Source organism: Megalobrama amblycephala, linkage group LG12 (assembly GCF_018812025.1).
Source record: "Megalobrama amblycephala isolate DHTTF-2021 linkage group LG12, ASM1881202v1, whole genome shotgun sequence".
Lineage (NCBI taxonomy): Eukaryota > Metazoa > Chordata > Actinopteri > Cypriniformes > Xenocyprididae > Megalobrama > Megalobrama amblycephala.
This window is the reverse complement of record NC_063055.1, coordinates 21,983,188-22,001,198: the sequence shown is the minus strand read 5'-3', so window position 1 is coordinate 22,001,198 and position 18,011 is coordinate 21,983,188. Positions and strand designations below refer to the sequence as shown.

General features: G+C 35.4%; 1 protein-coding gene across 5 annotated transcripts in view; it reads right to left on the bottom strand.

The window, feature by feature from the left end:
- slc20a2 (solute carrier family 20 member 2) overlaps positions 1-18,011 on the bottom strand; it is a 43,965-nt gene that overhangs the window by 3,770 nt on the left and 22,184 nt on the right. For 3 of the 5 annotated variants that reach the window (XM_048209674.1, XM_048209677.1, XM_048209676.1), the window contains exons 6-10: positions 17,675-17,794; positions 15,532-15,741; positions 14,818-15,427; positions 12,841-13,026; positions 7,999-8,083 (exon numbers count right to left, since the gene is read on the bottom strand). In XM_048209674.1, coding sequence (XP_048065631.1) covers positions 7,999-8,083; positions 12,841-13,026; positions 14,818-15,427; positions 15,532-15,741; positions 17,675-17,794 — 1,211 coding nt within the window. Of the gene's footprint in view, positions 1-5,333; positions 5,419-7,998; positions 8,084-12,840; positions 13,027-14,817; positions 15,428-15,531; positions 15,742-17,674; positions 17,795-18,011 lie in introns of all 5 variants that reach the window. The other 2 variants (XM_048209675.1, XM_048209678.1) reach the window with 2 other exon arrangements.

The window sequence follows — 18,011 nt, the reverse complement described above, 5'->3', positions numbered from 1 at the left end:
CGTGGCTAACGGCTATTGTTACACTGTTGGAGAGATTTATAAAGAATGAAGTTGTGTTTATGCATTATACAGGCTGCAAGTGTTTAAAAAATGAAAATAACGACAGTCTTGTCTCCGTGAATACAGTAAGAAACGATGGTAACTTTAACCTCATTTAACAGTACATTAGCAACATGCTAACGAAACTTTTAGAAAGACAATTTACAAATATCAGTAAAAATATCATGCTATCATGGATTATGTCAGTTATTATTGCTCCATCTGCCATTTTTCGCTGTTGTTCTTGCTAACCTAGTCTGATGATTCGGCTGTGTGCAGCTCCAGACGTTAACTGGCTGCCCTTGTCTAATGCCTTTTATAATGTTGGGAACATCATGGGCTGGCATTATGCAAATATTGGGGCGTACACCCCGACGTAACAGTCGGTGTTATGTTGAGATTCGCCTGTTCTTCGGAGGTCATTTAAACAAATGAGATTTATGTAAGGAGGAGGAAACAATGGAGTTTGAGACTCACTGTATGTCTTTTCCATGTACTGAACTCTTGTTATTTAACTATGCCAAGGTAAATTCAATTTTTGAATCAAGGGCACCTTTAATTCATATATAAATTTGGTTTGTTCAATTATATTTAAATTGGGTTTTACATATAAAAGCTTAAATTGAATCTGATGGCAGAATTTTCATTGTTTGGCTGAACTATTGTTTTGATGCTCTCATTCTCGCAAGTCTCCAAAGAAAAACAGATTACAAAATGTCAAAATCTCATAACAGTCTTTGGTAAACAACTGAATGAGCCTATAAAAAAAATCATTACTATATTGACCATGTTGCTTAATTTTATATCGCCACCATAAATATATAGGGAATATTTGATATATTGCACACTTACACATTACAGAGAGCATTTTACCAAACAAAAATGTGTGCAAAAGCTCTAACTAGCATATACTGTACACAGCTTCAAAACTAAGAGACATGAGCTAAAAGCCACAAAACTCTGATTTTGATTTCATAGGGTCATGTGCTTAATATGCGTCTCCTGAATGCACTGAAATAACAAAATACATGGATTTGATTAATTGTGCAAAGTCCTGGGGGCAGTGGTTAGTTAGAGGACACAAATTCGAAATTAAGCTTTCTTTTTCTTAAAAAAAATCTGGGTCATTCCTCACTGAATTACAATTAAGACCTACTGTCCAGCGCTTTTAACAAAGCCATTATCTTGCGCTGCATTAGTCATGTTCTCCTTTTGCTTGAAAGGTAAAGTCATGTCATGTCCTGCCTACCACAGGGCAGCGGGAGGAGTAACATTTCCATACATGCTGTGTGACTCAGGGGTTCCGGTGACAGGTGTTGTGCTAGATACAAGAGCGATCTGGCTGTTCTTATACGGTCAGTGTAACCGAAGCCTCCGTCACAGGGGGCTAAATCTGGAGCAAAAGTCAACCCAAAGTCAACAACGGAGAATAAAAGACTTCAGGCCTTTAATTCTCCCATGAATTTCTTCAAGACTTAAACCCCAAAGTTCATGTAAGATGCTTGACCTGTGGGCCACGCAACTAATCTGTGAATTCAAGACAAGCATCGTGACCTTTCTGTGAATTTGGTGGTATCATTTGTTTAGCAAACAAACAACGCTATTTATTGAGGCTCTAATCAATAAACACCTGATGAAGATGAGACTCCTCCACAGCTGCCATGGGTTTGTTCCAATTTCAAAATGATGCCATATAGGTGGTTTTACTGGACAAATCTGAACATGAACGGCCTGCCAATTAATATTTTGGATGTTATGACACAAAAAGCCCATAATTAAAAGTTAACCCCTTAATGGGTAACAGGGTTGTTAAGTCAGTTAATAGTGGTGTTGTTATTGTTAACTTAAAACTAAAACTATTAAAAATTTATTTAATTATTGAAATAAAGTTTCAATAAAATAAAATATAAATTAGATGAAAAAAATTATCTTAAAACTTAAATATTTCTAAAAGTAAAAAAATATAAATATAAATGACTAAAACTTAATCTAAAAAATGAAAACTGAAAATATAAAAATATAAGCTAATTCAAAATATTAATAAATACTACAATAGTTTATAAATAATAGTAAAATAATACTGGTCAAAGTCGGGGCTAGATAGCTCGGGACCAAATGTCGTTTATATATTTCACATAAATTCTGCATTTAAATCGTTGCATACAGTTGTTGGAATATAACTGTCATGTAATTTTAGCGATTACGATTCTGCTTATTGATTCCTAGTTTCAATTCCAGTATGTTAGTCAAACATTTATATCAAACATATTTATTCTGTGTCTTTTGGCAAAACGTTTTGTTGCAGCTGTTTTCCATGAACAAAAATCATCAACGTAAAACACACTAATATTTTCCTATGGTTTTAACAAAAATACCACAAAACAACTGAACTAACTAATATAACTTTCAAACATTTAATAGACAAGTAATAAAATAAAAACAAATAAACTAAAAATAGCACAAATAAACAACTGAACAGAGTTCAGCTACAATAAATTTTAATCAAATGTGAAATAACTGCATAGTTTTCTTTTTATAAATAAAATATAGATTAATCCTTATTTAAGTAACGAAAGTTATTCAGTCAATATAAGTGAGTGATTTTCTTTTACTTTTGTTCTTTGATTAAAGGATTAGTCCACTTTTAAATAAACTTTTCCTGATAATTTACTCACCCCCATGTCATCCAAGATGTCCATGTCTTTCTTTCTTCAGTCGAAAAGAAATTAAGGTTTTTGATGAAAACATTCCAGGATTTTTTTCCATTTAGTGGACTTCAATGGGCACCAAACAGTTGAAGGTAAAATTAGTTTCACTGCAGCTTCAAATTGTTCTACACGATCCTAGATGAGAAATAAGGGTCTTATCTAGTGAAACCATCGCTCATTTTCTGAAAGAAATTGTTTTTGTTGGTCAAAGTTTGAACTAATTTTTATATTCAATGTGTTAGTTCAATAGTATATAACAATTAGTTCAAAACTTTGGCCTGTGGAGGGCAGTAATACACTTAGCAGTGCCTACACTGTCGGAATTCAAATAGAGAAGAAGAAGAGAGCTAGTTCATGATGAGCATTTCTGGTTAATATGTATACAATTTTTTTTTTTTTTTTAGAAAATTAGTGATTGTTTCACTAGATAAGACCCTTATTTCTCATCTGGGATCGTGTAGAACAATTTGAAGCTGCAGTGAAACTAATTTTGACCTTCAACTGTTTGGTGCCCATTGAAGTCCACTATATGGAAAAAACTCCTGGAATGTTTTCATCAAAAACTTTAATTTCTTTTCTACTGAAGAAAGAAAGACATAAACATCTTGGATGACATGGTGGTGAGTAAATTATCAGGAAAAGTTTATTTAAAAGTGGACTAATCCTTTAATGTTAATGACAGACTGTAGCAGGTTTATTAGGCTGCTGTCACTTTAAGACCTCATGTAGGATCCAATATACTGTTACACATGCGTTTTCTCTCTCAACTGTTTACGTTCACTTGTGTAATTGTGCGTTCAAGTGCAAGAAACGTGGCTCTCTGTGCGAGTGCCGAATTGAGTTCTCTTTCGCGTCTTATTGCCCTTGAAAGTGGTTTGAAATCACATTAAAATGTGCACACAGGAATCGATAAGCAGAATCAAAGTTTTAATTTTATTACAAGTATGATTCCAGAATTGGAATTGATTTTTGATTCCCAACCCTAGTTGGATACAGTCAAAAAAATAAATACATTTTTAAAATTATGTTATTCTTTTTAAATTGCACCAAATTAACATGTTAAACTGACATCCCTAAACCAAACTATTAACTCTTTCCCCACCATTGATGGAATTTTCCATAATTTATGACAACTCTTTATCATTGATGGAAATTTCCGGCAATCCACGTTTTCACCGTTATACAGTAAGAAGCGCTATTACACATCTTCTGAAAGAGTACAGAAGGTAACACTTTAGTATGGGGAACAATTCTCACTTTTAGCTAGTTGCTTATTAGCTTGCATATTGGCTGTTTATTAGTACTTATAATGGACATATTAATGCCTTATTCTGCATGACCAAATTCTACATCCATAAATCCTACCCCATACCTAAACTTAAACAACAACTAGTTGCTACAACAACTTTGCTTTATCTTACTAAGTATTAAAAAGCAGTGAATTAAGAGTTTATTGAGGCAAAAGTCATAGTTAATAGTGAATATGTGTTCCCCATACCAAAGTATGATCAAAACACAGGCGAAAAAGATGCAGAAACAAGTAATAAAAGCATTGCTTATGCACAAATAACGCAATCATCAAACAGCCTCAAAACTGCCAAACGTTATCGAATGAAATGTCATGGTATAGGTCTGTCAAAGCTTTGGGGGTGCTGATGAATTCGATCTACTCCATCTGTGTTTTGATCATCGCTATGAATCCGATCCGGATGTAGTGTTTTACAAAAATGCGATTTTCACAGCTTTTTTTTTTTTTTAAATGAAACTTAGCCACATACAAGTGTTTTTTTCTTTTCTTTTCTTTTGATATATTGCATGTTCAGAGATTCATACAACAAAATATTCTGGGGACCATGAAAATTTCTTGAAAATTATCAAAAATGCTGCAGCTGGCTGGCAACTTTTTTCAAAAACGCTGATCGGGAAAGAGTTAATGTTAAATTGACAGCCCTAATCCAAACTATTTACATCTATTAACATTAACTTGACAGCCCTAATTCAGATTTTAAAGCACTAGAAACATTTTACAAGATGCTTATAAATCTGAATAGAGGTCATGGAGGTCAATGAATCCAAATATGCTTAAAGCCTCTGAATGCCCTTGCATTCAAAGCATCCCCAATCCCCTACAAAAAGCACATGCAAGAATAGAGAATACAAAGAGATCAGCTCATTTCCACTCCAAGGATTTGTAGCAACAATAAGTAAATAAGCTTTTGTATTGATCTTTGACTATAGGTGAGGTTGCTGGACTCATTTCTGTCAAGGTAATGAGGAAAAATGAACTACTTTTAAATGGCATCACTGCAAGTGACATGGTGTGGTTAACACATTTAGCATCTCAACTACAATGTGAACTACACAGTACCTTTAAAAAAAAAAAAAAATACAGACTCTGATTAATGCCTTTTTAAAACAACTTAGTAGATAAAAAAAAAAAAGAATGAATCAAAAAAGTGAATCAAAGCTGCAATCATGGAGTGACATGTTTGCAGAGGTGAGCACTGATTGGCTGTTCGGTGATTATGCTAGTGAAGCTATGGGGTGGAGTTTAGCACTACCAAAGCTTCACTACTATACCAATACCTTGCAGTGGGTGGAGCTTATAGGAACGCCCACATTTGAGGCAACAAGCACTGTTAGAGCGCTCATTACTTCAATGCAAAATCCACTGTGAAAAGACGACAAATGACAAGACAAAGACAGATAAAACGTAAGACACACATAGCATGGAGCAAGACACCAGTAGCATGAGCACAGGTGGACAAATACACAGCAACATGCCATGAGAGAGATGAGGAGGGCACAAAGAGATGATGTGGTGAAGCATCACTTAAACACAAATCTGTGAAAAGAAGACCGAGTTATTTCATTCAGTATGCACCAAGGCCACTTCTGAGAGAAGAGGAGGGAGAACTCATCTTCATTTCTAAAGGGTTTGAGAGAGCCGTGTTAGCCTTGAGGAGAGGGCTCATTGTCCCAGGATTGACATCAGTGTGATGTAAAGTTGATTTATAACCATCAGAAACAGTAACCGAGCCAATGACATCAGTAACTGGATGACTCACATCAGAGAACCTAGGATGCCTGCCAGAGTAATCGTGATTAAAAATAAATACCTCAAATGACCTGAAAAAGAGGTGCTTAACCTTCAGAAAATGTTGTCATCCTCTTTAGAAGGTCAAGCAACATAATATAAGAGATGCTTTATTTTATATTTGTTATACACGTTTTGGAGAATTTTTTTCAACCCGTTACTAAAAATGTTGGTAATTTTTGTCTAAATTATGTCTAATAATGCAGTCATAAACCTGAATTATGATTTTCCTTATTTTCTAACAATAAAAAATAAAATTTTAAATAAATTGAAACTGATAATTATTTGACAACACCTTAGAAAATGACTAAATGTTGGTTGGTAGATATTGACAGTTATTTTAGTATTATTTATATACTATTATAGCATTTACTATTTTTTTGAATTGGCTTTTATTTTTATATTTTCAGTTTTCATTTTAATTTTAGTTTAAATTTTAGTTATTTTATCATAAGCTTTTGTTTTTTATTAGTTCAAAAATAAATACATATAAGAAAATTATATATACATACACTACCGTTCAAAAGTTTGGGATCAGTAAAATTTTTAATGTCTTTAAAAGAAGTTTCGTCTGCTCACCAAGGCTGCATTTATTTAATTAAAAATACAGTAAAATCTGTAATATTGTGAAATTTTATTACAATTTAAAATAACTGTTTTCCATTTGAAAATGTAGTTTATTCCTGTGATGGCAAAGCTGAATTTTCAGCATCATTACTCCAGTCTTCAGTGTCACATGATCCTTCAGAAATCATTCTAATATGCTGATTTGCTGCTCAAGAAACATTTACTGTGTACAATTGTACAAAATATTTGTGTACAATATTTTTTTTCAGGATTATTTGATGAATAGAAAGTTCAAAAGAACAGCATTTATTTGAAATCTAATCTTTTGTAACATTATAAATGTCTTTACTGTCACTTTTGAGTGATTTAATGCATCCTTGCTGAAAAAAAAAATATTAATTTCTTTAAATTCTTAAAAAAATAAATAAAAAAATTCTTACTGACCCCAAACTTTTGAATGGTAGTGTAAAATGTTACAAAAGCTTTGTATTTCAGATAAATGCTGTTCTTTTGAACTTTCTATTCATCAAGGAATCCTGAAAAACATTGATAATAATAATAAATGTTTCTTGAGCAGCAAATCATCATATTAAAATGATTTCTGAAGGATCATGTGACACTGAAGACTGGAGTAATGATGCTGAAAATTCAGCTTTTCCAACACAGAAATAAATTACATTTTATATTATATTCCAATAGAAAACAGTTATTTTAAATAACAATATTACTGTTTTTACTGTATTTTTAATTAAATAAATGCAATCTTGGTGAGCAGACAAAAAAATATTAAAAATCTTACCAATCACAAACTTTTGAATGGTAGTGTATATATATATATATATATATATATATATATATATATATATATATACACACACACACACACACACATACATACATATTATATATGTTTAATTAGTTATTAGTTTTTATATCAGTTAATTACCTAGGCAAGATTTCTAAATTATTCATTATTTCATCATTATTTCAGTAAACAAAAATAATTTGTAATAGTTTTAGTTAAATAATGCTGGTTATTGATCAGCCATAAATGAAAGAAAAGTACTGAACCAAATTCTTCTTACAACCTAATTCTTCTTACAGTACCTTAACTTTAATAACAGGGTTCAATGGTTGAGCTGGACAAATGCAGTCAACAATAAAAAATCAGAAAATTTAAATGAGATTATTTACTTATCTAAACATTATGCTTGTGGTAATTAAAGCTAAGCATTTTTTTTTTTACAATGAATTCTAATTATAAAAGTGCATCATTGTATGATTTTAATTGATTACAGTCAGGACAGGATAAAATAATTGTCAGACATTTTATGTTATCTAATAGTTCTTTTTGTAAGTACATGCAAGTACATTTGTGCATTTATTGTAGCAGGACATCGCCCTATTTGTGGACAGGGTGTCAAGTGTTGCTGTGCATCATTTTTTGTGATTCACAACAGCATTATATGCTGAAAGCTGATTATGGCAGCTCTTGTTCCCTGTAAAAACAGACGGCTCCCTCCTCTCTCCGGGTGACGTGGACACAATAACCTGAGGGGGCCAGCTGGGGTCTGACCCAATCTTTACCTTGCAGTGTGTCGTACTGATTGGAAGTCCGATATTGGACGCCAAAACAACAGTGAGCGCTGAGGCCAGCTCAATAGTGAATCCACTGCGGGGGGAGGGCAACAGAACATAACTTTATACAGTTACACCTGCAGTTAAACCAGTAATGACAATGCATGCCACGGAGAGAGGTTGGTACACACGTACTGCATGCGGGTCTGGAGGAGCGGAAACATTTGAACAGGCATGCAAGAAGTCCAGGAGGAGATGAAGGTGGTGCAGTAAAAAGAAAACAGGGTTGACAGGTTTTCTGTCAGTTTTTGCCTATAAAATGTGTCAGTGTATATGTGTGAGGGAGCATCACAGAGTAAACGTGTGTGCATGCATGCAGGTGGAAACAGCTGCAGCCTTGTGGTGATTACGGATATGCTGAAATTGTGCTGATAAACTCTCCTGTGGCCTCTTAAAACACACACAGACAGCGGGAACATGTGGGTAAGATATGCACTGTGCACAAACAAGCAGACAAACCATCCACAAAATCACGCAAACCGATCTAATCTGCAAGTTTTGAAATAAGGCATACTTGCATTATCCCCAAGTTAAAGTGCTCCTATTATTCTCTTTCGGAAATTACCTGTTATAGTGTGTAATATGGCCATGTTCAAGTGTAAAAAGTCTACAAAGTTTCAAAGATCAAAGTACAAATAAATGGAGTTATTAGCTGGGTTTTCATTGCCTGGAAAATCCAGCCTCACCACTGTACCAGCGGATGAGTCTGGTCAGCCAATGAATCAATTCGATTTCTAGGGCGGAGCAAATCCGAGCAAACAGGAAGCGGAGTAAACCAATCAGAGAAGGGCGGATATGACGTTAGCAAAACGACAAGAGAGTCAACAGCAAAAAAGTAAATAATGAATGTGTTTTTGGTCATTTAAAACTGAATTCATGGCTGAATAGAACAAACTCTCGGGTCTCCCATGCGCAATCTTTGTTGATATTGAAGGGACTTTTGCCGCACTAGAGTGATGCTGTTTGCGTCACTGAAATAAATGAATCTGATTGCACGGTACGGGTTGGAGTTGACTCGAATCGCAACGGAGGGCGGACTGACCAGACTGATATATCTTGTAGAAGATATATCATTCTGGCCTTGCCAGGCAAGGTTTTTCATGCAAACATGAAGTGAATCTTTTCAAAGTTCGCAAAAACAAAACAAACAAACGTGATTTAGGTGCGTTTCCATCAAGCTGTTCGAGCGGATGACAGTGGTATTGGTAACCTAGTAACAAACAGTAAATAAAACACCATCAGCAGAAACAGCCGATTAGTCACGTGGGTTTACTGTTCGCCAAGTCAGAATTTAATCTGCAGATGCATTTCCATCTCCCATTATTCGCATTAACTCTTTTTCGCACAAATTAAAAACCACCTCAAGCGAGCGTATAAGCATTTTTTGGGAATTAAGGGATTTTGTTCCCCCCGAAATTAGGCGTTTCCATCACTGCATTACTTCAAAATGCGCATAAAAATGGTGATGGAATCATAGCTATTGTCTCCCAAAAGAAAGAACTGATTCTTAACTGAAACGAGTCTTCAGTAATTTCAGTCTTAAATCCTGCATGAATTGATTTAGGTTTGTAACAAATTTGCTTAATGCCAGCCTGTGGTCTTCATTGGCTAGTTGTACCTAAGAACTGAAATGGCTTGGTTTGTGTTATCAAAAGACACTGTTTTCTGTGCTGAAAAAGCAAATTCACTTTGTATGTACTTCCAAAGGATGCGAACTCGTGCTCGAATTGATACGGTAATACCGACGCAACTGTTACTGTCCGTATCACTGTGTATACAAGTGCTGAAATTCAGATATAGGAATGGGCGTTTCTGACGTGCTGTATTTGGTTGACCAATCACAACAGAGTAGGCTCATGAACAGTAGAGGTTTAGAGAGTACGAATCCTTTATTGAACCGTGTCAGACACCATGAGAAAAGAGGTGATGCTGCAATGTATATTATGAGAATTTTTTTTTTTTTTACTTTGGATACATGTAAACCTACTGTAGGAGACCTCCAAAACAAAATTAGGAACCTTTAAAATAGCATAATAGGGACACTTAAAAAAAAAAAAAAAAAAAAAAACTCCTTCCTGTCAACAAACATCAAAGCCAAAGAGCAACCTGACAGATGCTGAGGTCATGTCGATTGTTATTTTTGTGAGCTATGCGAGGGAACAGGGCTGGGAACATGGCCACCTGATCCACACTCACTCAGATTGTCAAGCAGGATAATAGAGTGACCCTTCAATGTGAAACCTCTACCATCACTAACACGTATTTTGATAAACTGCTAATTTGTGAGCAAATCAATATAATTTACAAATAATATGATTTAATATATAATAACACAATACTAACTTTTTAATAACAAACCTAATGTTTTTCCAATCTTTAATTTTAATCTTTAATCTAAGGTGTCCCCTGAATGTGTCTGTGAAGTTTCAGCTCAAAATACCCCATAGATTTTTTTAAATTAATTTTTTTTAACTGCCTATTTTGGGGAATCATTAACTATGCACTGATTTTTTCAGCGCGCCGCCCCTTTAATTCGCGTGCTCCCTGCCACACGAGCTCTCGATTATATTACAGCACATTTACAAACTTCACAAAGCTAATATAACCCTCAAATGGATCTTTACAAGATGTTCGTCATGCATGCTGTATGCATGCTTTGAATTATGTGAGTAAAGTATTTATTTTGATGTTTATATTTGATTCTCTATGAGTTTGAGGCTGTGCTCCGTGGCTAACGGCTAATGCTACACTGTTGGAGAGATTTATAAAGAATGAAGTTGTGTTTATGAATTATACAGACTGCAAGTGTTTAAAAGTGAAAATAGCGACGACTCTTGTCTCCTTGAATACAGTAAGAAACGATGGTAACTTTAACCTCATTTAACAGTACATTAGCAACATGTTAACGAAATATTTAGAAAGACAATTTACAAATATCACTAAAAATATCATGCTATCATGGATCATGTCAGTTATTATTGCTCCATCTGCCATTTTCGCTGTTGTTCTTGCTTACTTAGTCTGATGATTCACCTGTGCAGATCCAGACGTTACTGGCTGCCCTTGTCTAATGCCTTTCATAATTTTGGGAACATGGGCTGGCATATGCAAATATTGGGGGCGTACACCCCGACTGTTACGTAACAGTCGGTGTTATGTTGAGATCCGCATGTTTTCCGGAAGTCTTTTAAACAAATGAGATTTACATAAGAAAGAGAAAGCAATGGAGTTTGAAACTCAACGTATGTCTTTTCCATGTACTGAACTCTTGTTATTCAATTATGCTGAGGTAAATTCAAATTTTGAATCTAGGGCACCTTTAAAGTTTATTGTTACTATAATTTTTTTTTTAATTAGCAATGCTACATTAATGCTGCATAATTAGCAACCATGCTAACGTTTTTATTGGGTTTTTTTTAATTTTGTTATTAAAAAATGTCCAAACAGTTTATATATATATATATATATATATATATATATATATATTTATTTTTTTTTTTTTTTTTTCCCCAGTATTTTTTGGTACATTAGCTAAATGAAAATGAGAAATATTTCCTTGGCAACTAGTTGAAATAAAATAAGTTTGTTTATAAAGTTTCAGTTTAAAAAAAAAAGTCATGTTCAGGGTTCACAGTTTGAGTGCAGCGGCATTCTCGTGGAGAACTAATAATGCACAATTAATATAATTTCTAAATTGAATGTTTTAAACATATCATACTCTGTTTTGGAGCTTAGATGTTACTGTAGTCATGTTCAACAGAAAAATATTATTAAATTAAAATAACTGGCCTAGTTTGAAGGCTTATTTAAAATAATCTTCTTTGGTTTTCGGCAGAGTGTGTCCAGAAAGTTTCTGTTTCGATCAAGTTGCATTTCAGTTTATCAGTGTATAGTAATCACAGTTTCTTGACAAGCATCCTTATAAAAATGATCTGCAGCTCATTTTCTCAGAACAATGATGAGACTTCTTTTTATAGGGTAAAATCTTTTGTTCTCATTATCAACTCGAGCTCATTTGTTTTTGACAGTTTGTCTTGTTACTAAGAGAACGCAAGGTCGCTGAGGCCATGTGCACAAGTGTCTTGCTAAATTTAGCAAACCCAGGCAGTTCTGAGCGGAGGGTGCAAAACAGTGACTGGCCTCTTTAAACTGCCTTTATTCTAAAGTGTGTTAAAAATGTAAATTACGGTCATTCTGCGGTGAAATTTAACCGGATTTGTGGTGGCAACACAAAGAGGGATTGAGGGCAAGTACCCAAACGAGAGAGGAGAAAAGCCGATATACAGAACTAATCTAGCAAGATTTCAATATCAGATAAACCCTGCAGTCAAAGCACTCAGTTTCTGTAGACTACGATTACACCTTCAGCACTGCTTTAGGACCACGAAGAAGGTTTTAGTTCTGTCAGGTTTTTACACCAAAACTGGTCCTCCATTTCTGCTATTTTCCACTTGCTACAGGAAAAGATAAACAGCTTTTGTATAGTCAGAAATAAATAAACATGGAAAAATGGTGTGTTTTTGACATGGCTGTACCGTTGGAGGCCACTTATATTAAGCCTGCTGTACACTGCAATTTTTCTGTCTTTGCTAATTACTGCTTGTTAGATTTTATATGAAATGAACCCAATGAGATCCTGGGTGAAATTATGGCCAAAATCGCACAGTGAACACGGGGCTTAAGGAGACTTCTTACACTGCTGGATTAATCACCACATCTGCATGCAACAGAAGCACACGCATCAACCATCATGCACAGACATCATGCATTCTGCCAAAATACTGATCTCACCTGGAGGGGGTGATTGGAGTGAGGTCTTTGCCCATCGTTTGAATGACACGTCGACCCCAAACCCACAATCCAGCACAGATTCCCAAGCCGCCATAGAGCAGCAGCCAGACCGGTGTGGCCGCTTCCTGCATCACCCCACCCTGGTCGTATATCATCCACAGGGCCACCAAAGGACCAATTGCATTACTGCAGAAAAGACAAAACAAACACAGAGGAAAATTACTACAACAAGGATACAAATTATATGGAGATCAAGCCATGTGGTCTTTAAATCAGCATATTACTTTAACTCTGCCACAAAATTTTTCTTGATTATGAAATGACAAACATCAAGTACAATCAAGTACACTATAGTACTGTTCAAAAGTTTGGGTTGGTTAGACTTTTTTTTTAAATGTTTTTGAAAAAAAAAAAAAATCTCTTATGCTGCAAACCAAGGCTGCATTTATTTGATCAAAAATACAACAAAAACTGTAATATTGTGAAATATTATTATAAAACAACAGTTTTTAATTAAAAATACAGTAAAAAGTTAGTTAAAATATAGTAGAAAGTAGCATTTATTTGAAATCGAAATCTTTTGTAACACTGTCACTTTTAAGTGATTTAAAGGGTTAGTTCACCCAAAAATGTAAATTCTGTCATCAATTACCCTCATGTCAATATGTTCATCTTCGTAACACAAATTAAGATATTTTTGATGAAATCCGAGAGATCTCTTGATTCCTCAATAGACAATAATTTAACCACCACTTTCAAGGTCCAGAAAGGTACCAAAGACATACCGAAACAGTCGACGTGGCTGCAGTGGTTCAACCTTAATTTTATGAAGCAATGAGAATACTTTTTGTGTGCAAAAACGAAACAAAAATAACTTTATTCAACAATATCTTCTCTTCTGTGTCATTCTCCTACGCTTTTTATGTCCAGCGTCTCCAACGTTTTTTACGGCTGGCTCAGTATTTGCAGACGCTGTTCAGGTGAGCAGCATGACACATGAGTGTGATGCTGACGCAGGAGCTGGCCAATTATGAGTCAGCGTTCTAACATAGAACCTGGAACCTTCAACCAATGAATGTTGAAGACGATGTCTTTAGTACCTTTCTGGACCTTGAAAGTGGTAGTTAAATTGCTGTCTATGGAGGATAAAAAAAATAAATAAAAAAAAACTTTTTTTAAATTTGTGTTCCGAAGATGAACGAAGGTCTTACTGGTGTGGAACGACATGAGGGTGAGTAATTTCATTTTTGGGTGAACTAACCCTTTAATGTGTCTATTATTTCAATGTCTTGCACAGCATCTTAAATATTTTGTTCTAGCAGAAGTGTTCATTTTTTAGGGGCCAAGCACAGAATGTGCGTAGGCACCTATTGAAATTGTTAGATTATTATTTATAAATGAATTTGCCCCCAAAACCAGTAATAATTTAAAATAATTTGAATGCACAAAGAAATATAATTTACTATAAAAATATTAATAAACTATTACTAGTACTACATTTCATAAATATATTTTATTTTTGTGATTTTAATACTACGATGGAAAAGTGACAGGAAATGATAGGGAGAATTTTGTTTAAACTTAACACTAAATAAAAATACAACAATCAAACTGTCACCAATAAAACCAATTTAAAGATTTCAACCATTTAAGGAGCTGAAGTTAGCCTAAACTAATGGCCACGTCTCACGTTCTTAACAGTCTGGATATGTGCCAAATCATCTGTAGAGCCGTGAACCAGATCTGTGGCATTCATCTGAGAGCTTGTTCTCAGGACACACTAATGCTGTGGAATGTGAAGAAATGATGCAAATAGTACAGTAGGTCTTATTCTGACCTCGCTAATCTCACACTAAAAAGCAAAAATACTAAAAGAAAATACTAAAGTTTCTCAAAAGCACACTGAAACATAAGAAATACCTGTCGTAGGAAAACGAATCTTGGATTTGAAACCTATAAATACATCCAGTGGCATACCTGACATCGTTCCCCCCATGAGCAAACGATCCGAAACAGGCGGTGAGGATTTGCAGAAAGTGGAAGAGCAGGAAGACTTGAGGCTTGTCCTTCTCCTCCTTGTCCTCATCAACACAGTCCTCCAGCACACCTTCAGCAGGGACCCGGGGCTCCCTTTTATCTGCTGCCAACTTCACATCCACATCGCCTTCCTCTGCTTCAATCTCGGCCTCCGCAACCGCGTTACAGTAGCTGGAGTAGCTGTCATAGCGCAATCGTTTCTTCGAATAGAAGACGCTGTCGCCCACTAGCTTCTCGCTATCCTCTGGAGGAGGGGCGCTGGACTCCGACCGCAACAGGGGCTGCACCGGCATGCCGCAGATGGCCGCTGTGTAGCACGTGTAGCTGTTGTTGCGGCGAAGGTGACGGTAGTTGTTGTCAGGACGTGAGCCGCTGCGCTCGTCCTCCAGGCGGCCCAGGTGGATCTTGTGCAGGAGGTCCTTGTAAAGACCAGAGTCCTTGTGAACCGTGTGATAGACCTGGCCGTCGCTGCGCATGTGTCCGTCAAAGCTGAATCCCCCATTGGACACAGGTGACTTGAGGCAGCCGTTGGTCATGGAGTTGGTACGACCTAACATAAAAAAACAAAAACAAAACAAACACATCAGGTCAGCGCAGGACATTTTATTCAAATGGAACCCATTAAAAACAAGATAACCATGTCCTTTTACGTACCATAGACTCTGCCGTTGGGCAGGACGGTGCCTCCATTAGCCAGGCTGTTCAGCTCCCCTGTGGACTCCTCTGTCAAGGGCAGCACTGCATCGTTGCTGCTCTTCGCACCTGGAAGCTCTTTAAACACAGGAGCTTCCTCTTCCTCCTCCGGAATTTTATCCAAACTCTCATCAGAGATGCGAGAAAGAGCATGTGCTTTCTTCAGGCGACCTGTTTGGTGGAAAAAAGGTAGGAAATCATTGGTAAGAAAGGTAAAAATAGGGATGCACAATATATTGGCACCATATTGGTTAACACCCAGTATTAGATTGGATATTTAATTTTGCATGCTCATTTTCCTAATTTTTACATTACCTTTGTAATCATTTAAAACTCACTGAAAGTTACCGTATTTTCCAGGATATAAGTTGTGTTTATCATCTGAAACATGCTGCAACTTATATTTCAAAGCAACTTATATAATGCACGTCAAGCTTTATTTATATAAACTTAAAACATGAGCAAAGTGCACATATTTGGAGTGTGTATACAAGTTTATTTGTATAGCACACTTCCCAAACACTGGTAGTTGCAGTTTTGATTTAAATAAATTAGTTTAGGCTTGTCATTTATAATAAATGTTGATTATAATGAATGTCTCATTTATTTGTTTAATACTTATATATTTTTATTCCTTTTGTTTTCTGAATACCATTAAATTTAGTCTATTTGTTGTGGAGTGAGGGGAACTAAAATGTATATAGTGTTCATAATGTTTGAAAACACTTTGTTTTATTTACTGGTATTTTACATTATTTCTTAATGTAATGATAAAATGTGGATTATACAGCAATGTATGCGAGGTTTTTTTCTCTCAACAATGCAATTTTAACCGGATGTGACTTATAGTCAGACTTGACTTATTTTCTGGAAAATACGGTCATCTTTAAAAACAATAATAACCTTTCAGGATTCTTTGATCTTTAAAAAGTAACACTTATAAAGACACTTATAATATTTCAAAAGATTTCTATATCAAATAAAACTTTATTCATCAATTTAATGCATCCTTGTTGAATAAAAGTTAATTTCTTTTATTAATACATAATTAATAAAAGATTTTAATTAATACAGCCATAATTTTATGATCAGTTCATCCCTAATCAAAAGAAAGTTCTTTGCTGAACAGAAGGGGGGATGGTGAACTGGTGAAAAGCTGAAAATTAAAAGCAGCATTTACAAGATTACAGTGAAAACAACAATCAAGCAAACATAATCACTAGTAAACATGGATAATCCATGCGTAAAAAACTGTGATATCGGTATGATTACCACTGGCCCTTTTAAATTGAGCAGGGATAATGAACAACAAGCACTTTAAATTAGTGCCTCTCATATTTAATGCTAATTTGACCTTTACTAATAGAATTGATCCTTCTCAAAAGCTTAAGAGCCAATAAATAAATAAATCAGATTTTTACAACATCTCACATGGGAAACCACACTATGAAATAGACCCTTGATCTGAAAACAAATGTAATAAAGCATGCAACAATTCAACAACACACAGATCCGTGAGTGAAAGCGGTGCTTTAACATTTAATTTCATTAGTGATTCATTTCATTAAGGCTCTTCTCTCAATCAAAACATGTGGGCAGCCAATCTTGCATTGAAAAAGGTACAGCGACTGCACAATGTCCATGTGACTCATCTGAAAAAAAAATGGTGATGTTCTCAAATAAACAGCTTCAGTTTATTTGCTTTTCATTTCTCTCAGCATCAGTCAAACGCAACATGGGCCCACAAGCCAGAGCCAACAAAAGATAGTCTTTACATTACAGATCGCCCCAGCAGAGAAGCAGATGTTAGGCAAATCCTTCCCCTCCTGATCTGGTGAAGATGCCTCATGCTGAGTCACATCTTTGACTTTTTCCAAAGCTAGATTAGAAATAACATCTAACTTAATGGCCAGATGTCAAGTGCACAAACAATTTCTGCAAATGTAGTTAGTATACAATCACAATTGTCCTCAGACAATTGATTCCTAATCGGAAAAAGAAATAAAGAACATTTAGAGCAAATGGTACAGAGATCTAAGACAGACATTAAAAACACCTAAAACCACTAGTCTGCGGGAGGGAAAAGGAAAAGGACAGTACGTACTTGCTATTTTCCTTCTCATCCAGGGGCAAACAAAAAACCAGACCAGACCGGCGCATACCACAGCACCAGCCAAGGTAATGAGGGCAATAGCCCAGACGGGGAGCATCTCCAATCCCAGTACTGCACAATAAAGAGAGAGCGTGACACGGGCACACACATAATTAAAGTTTGCTGCGAGATTTAAAAACAATCAAGTGAATACATTTTAAAAGTAAAGGCATTTTATATGCAAAACTGTATCAAAACAATGTGGCCTATTCAATGACACTTATTCAGTGACAACAAACAAACTCAAGGCAGATCAAGGACGTCTCTTGGGTGAATGTGCTATCATTTC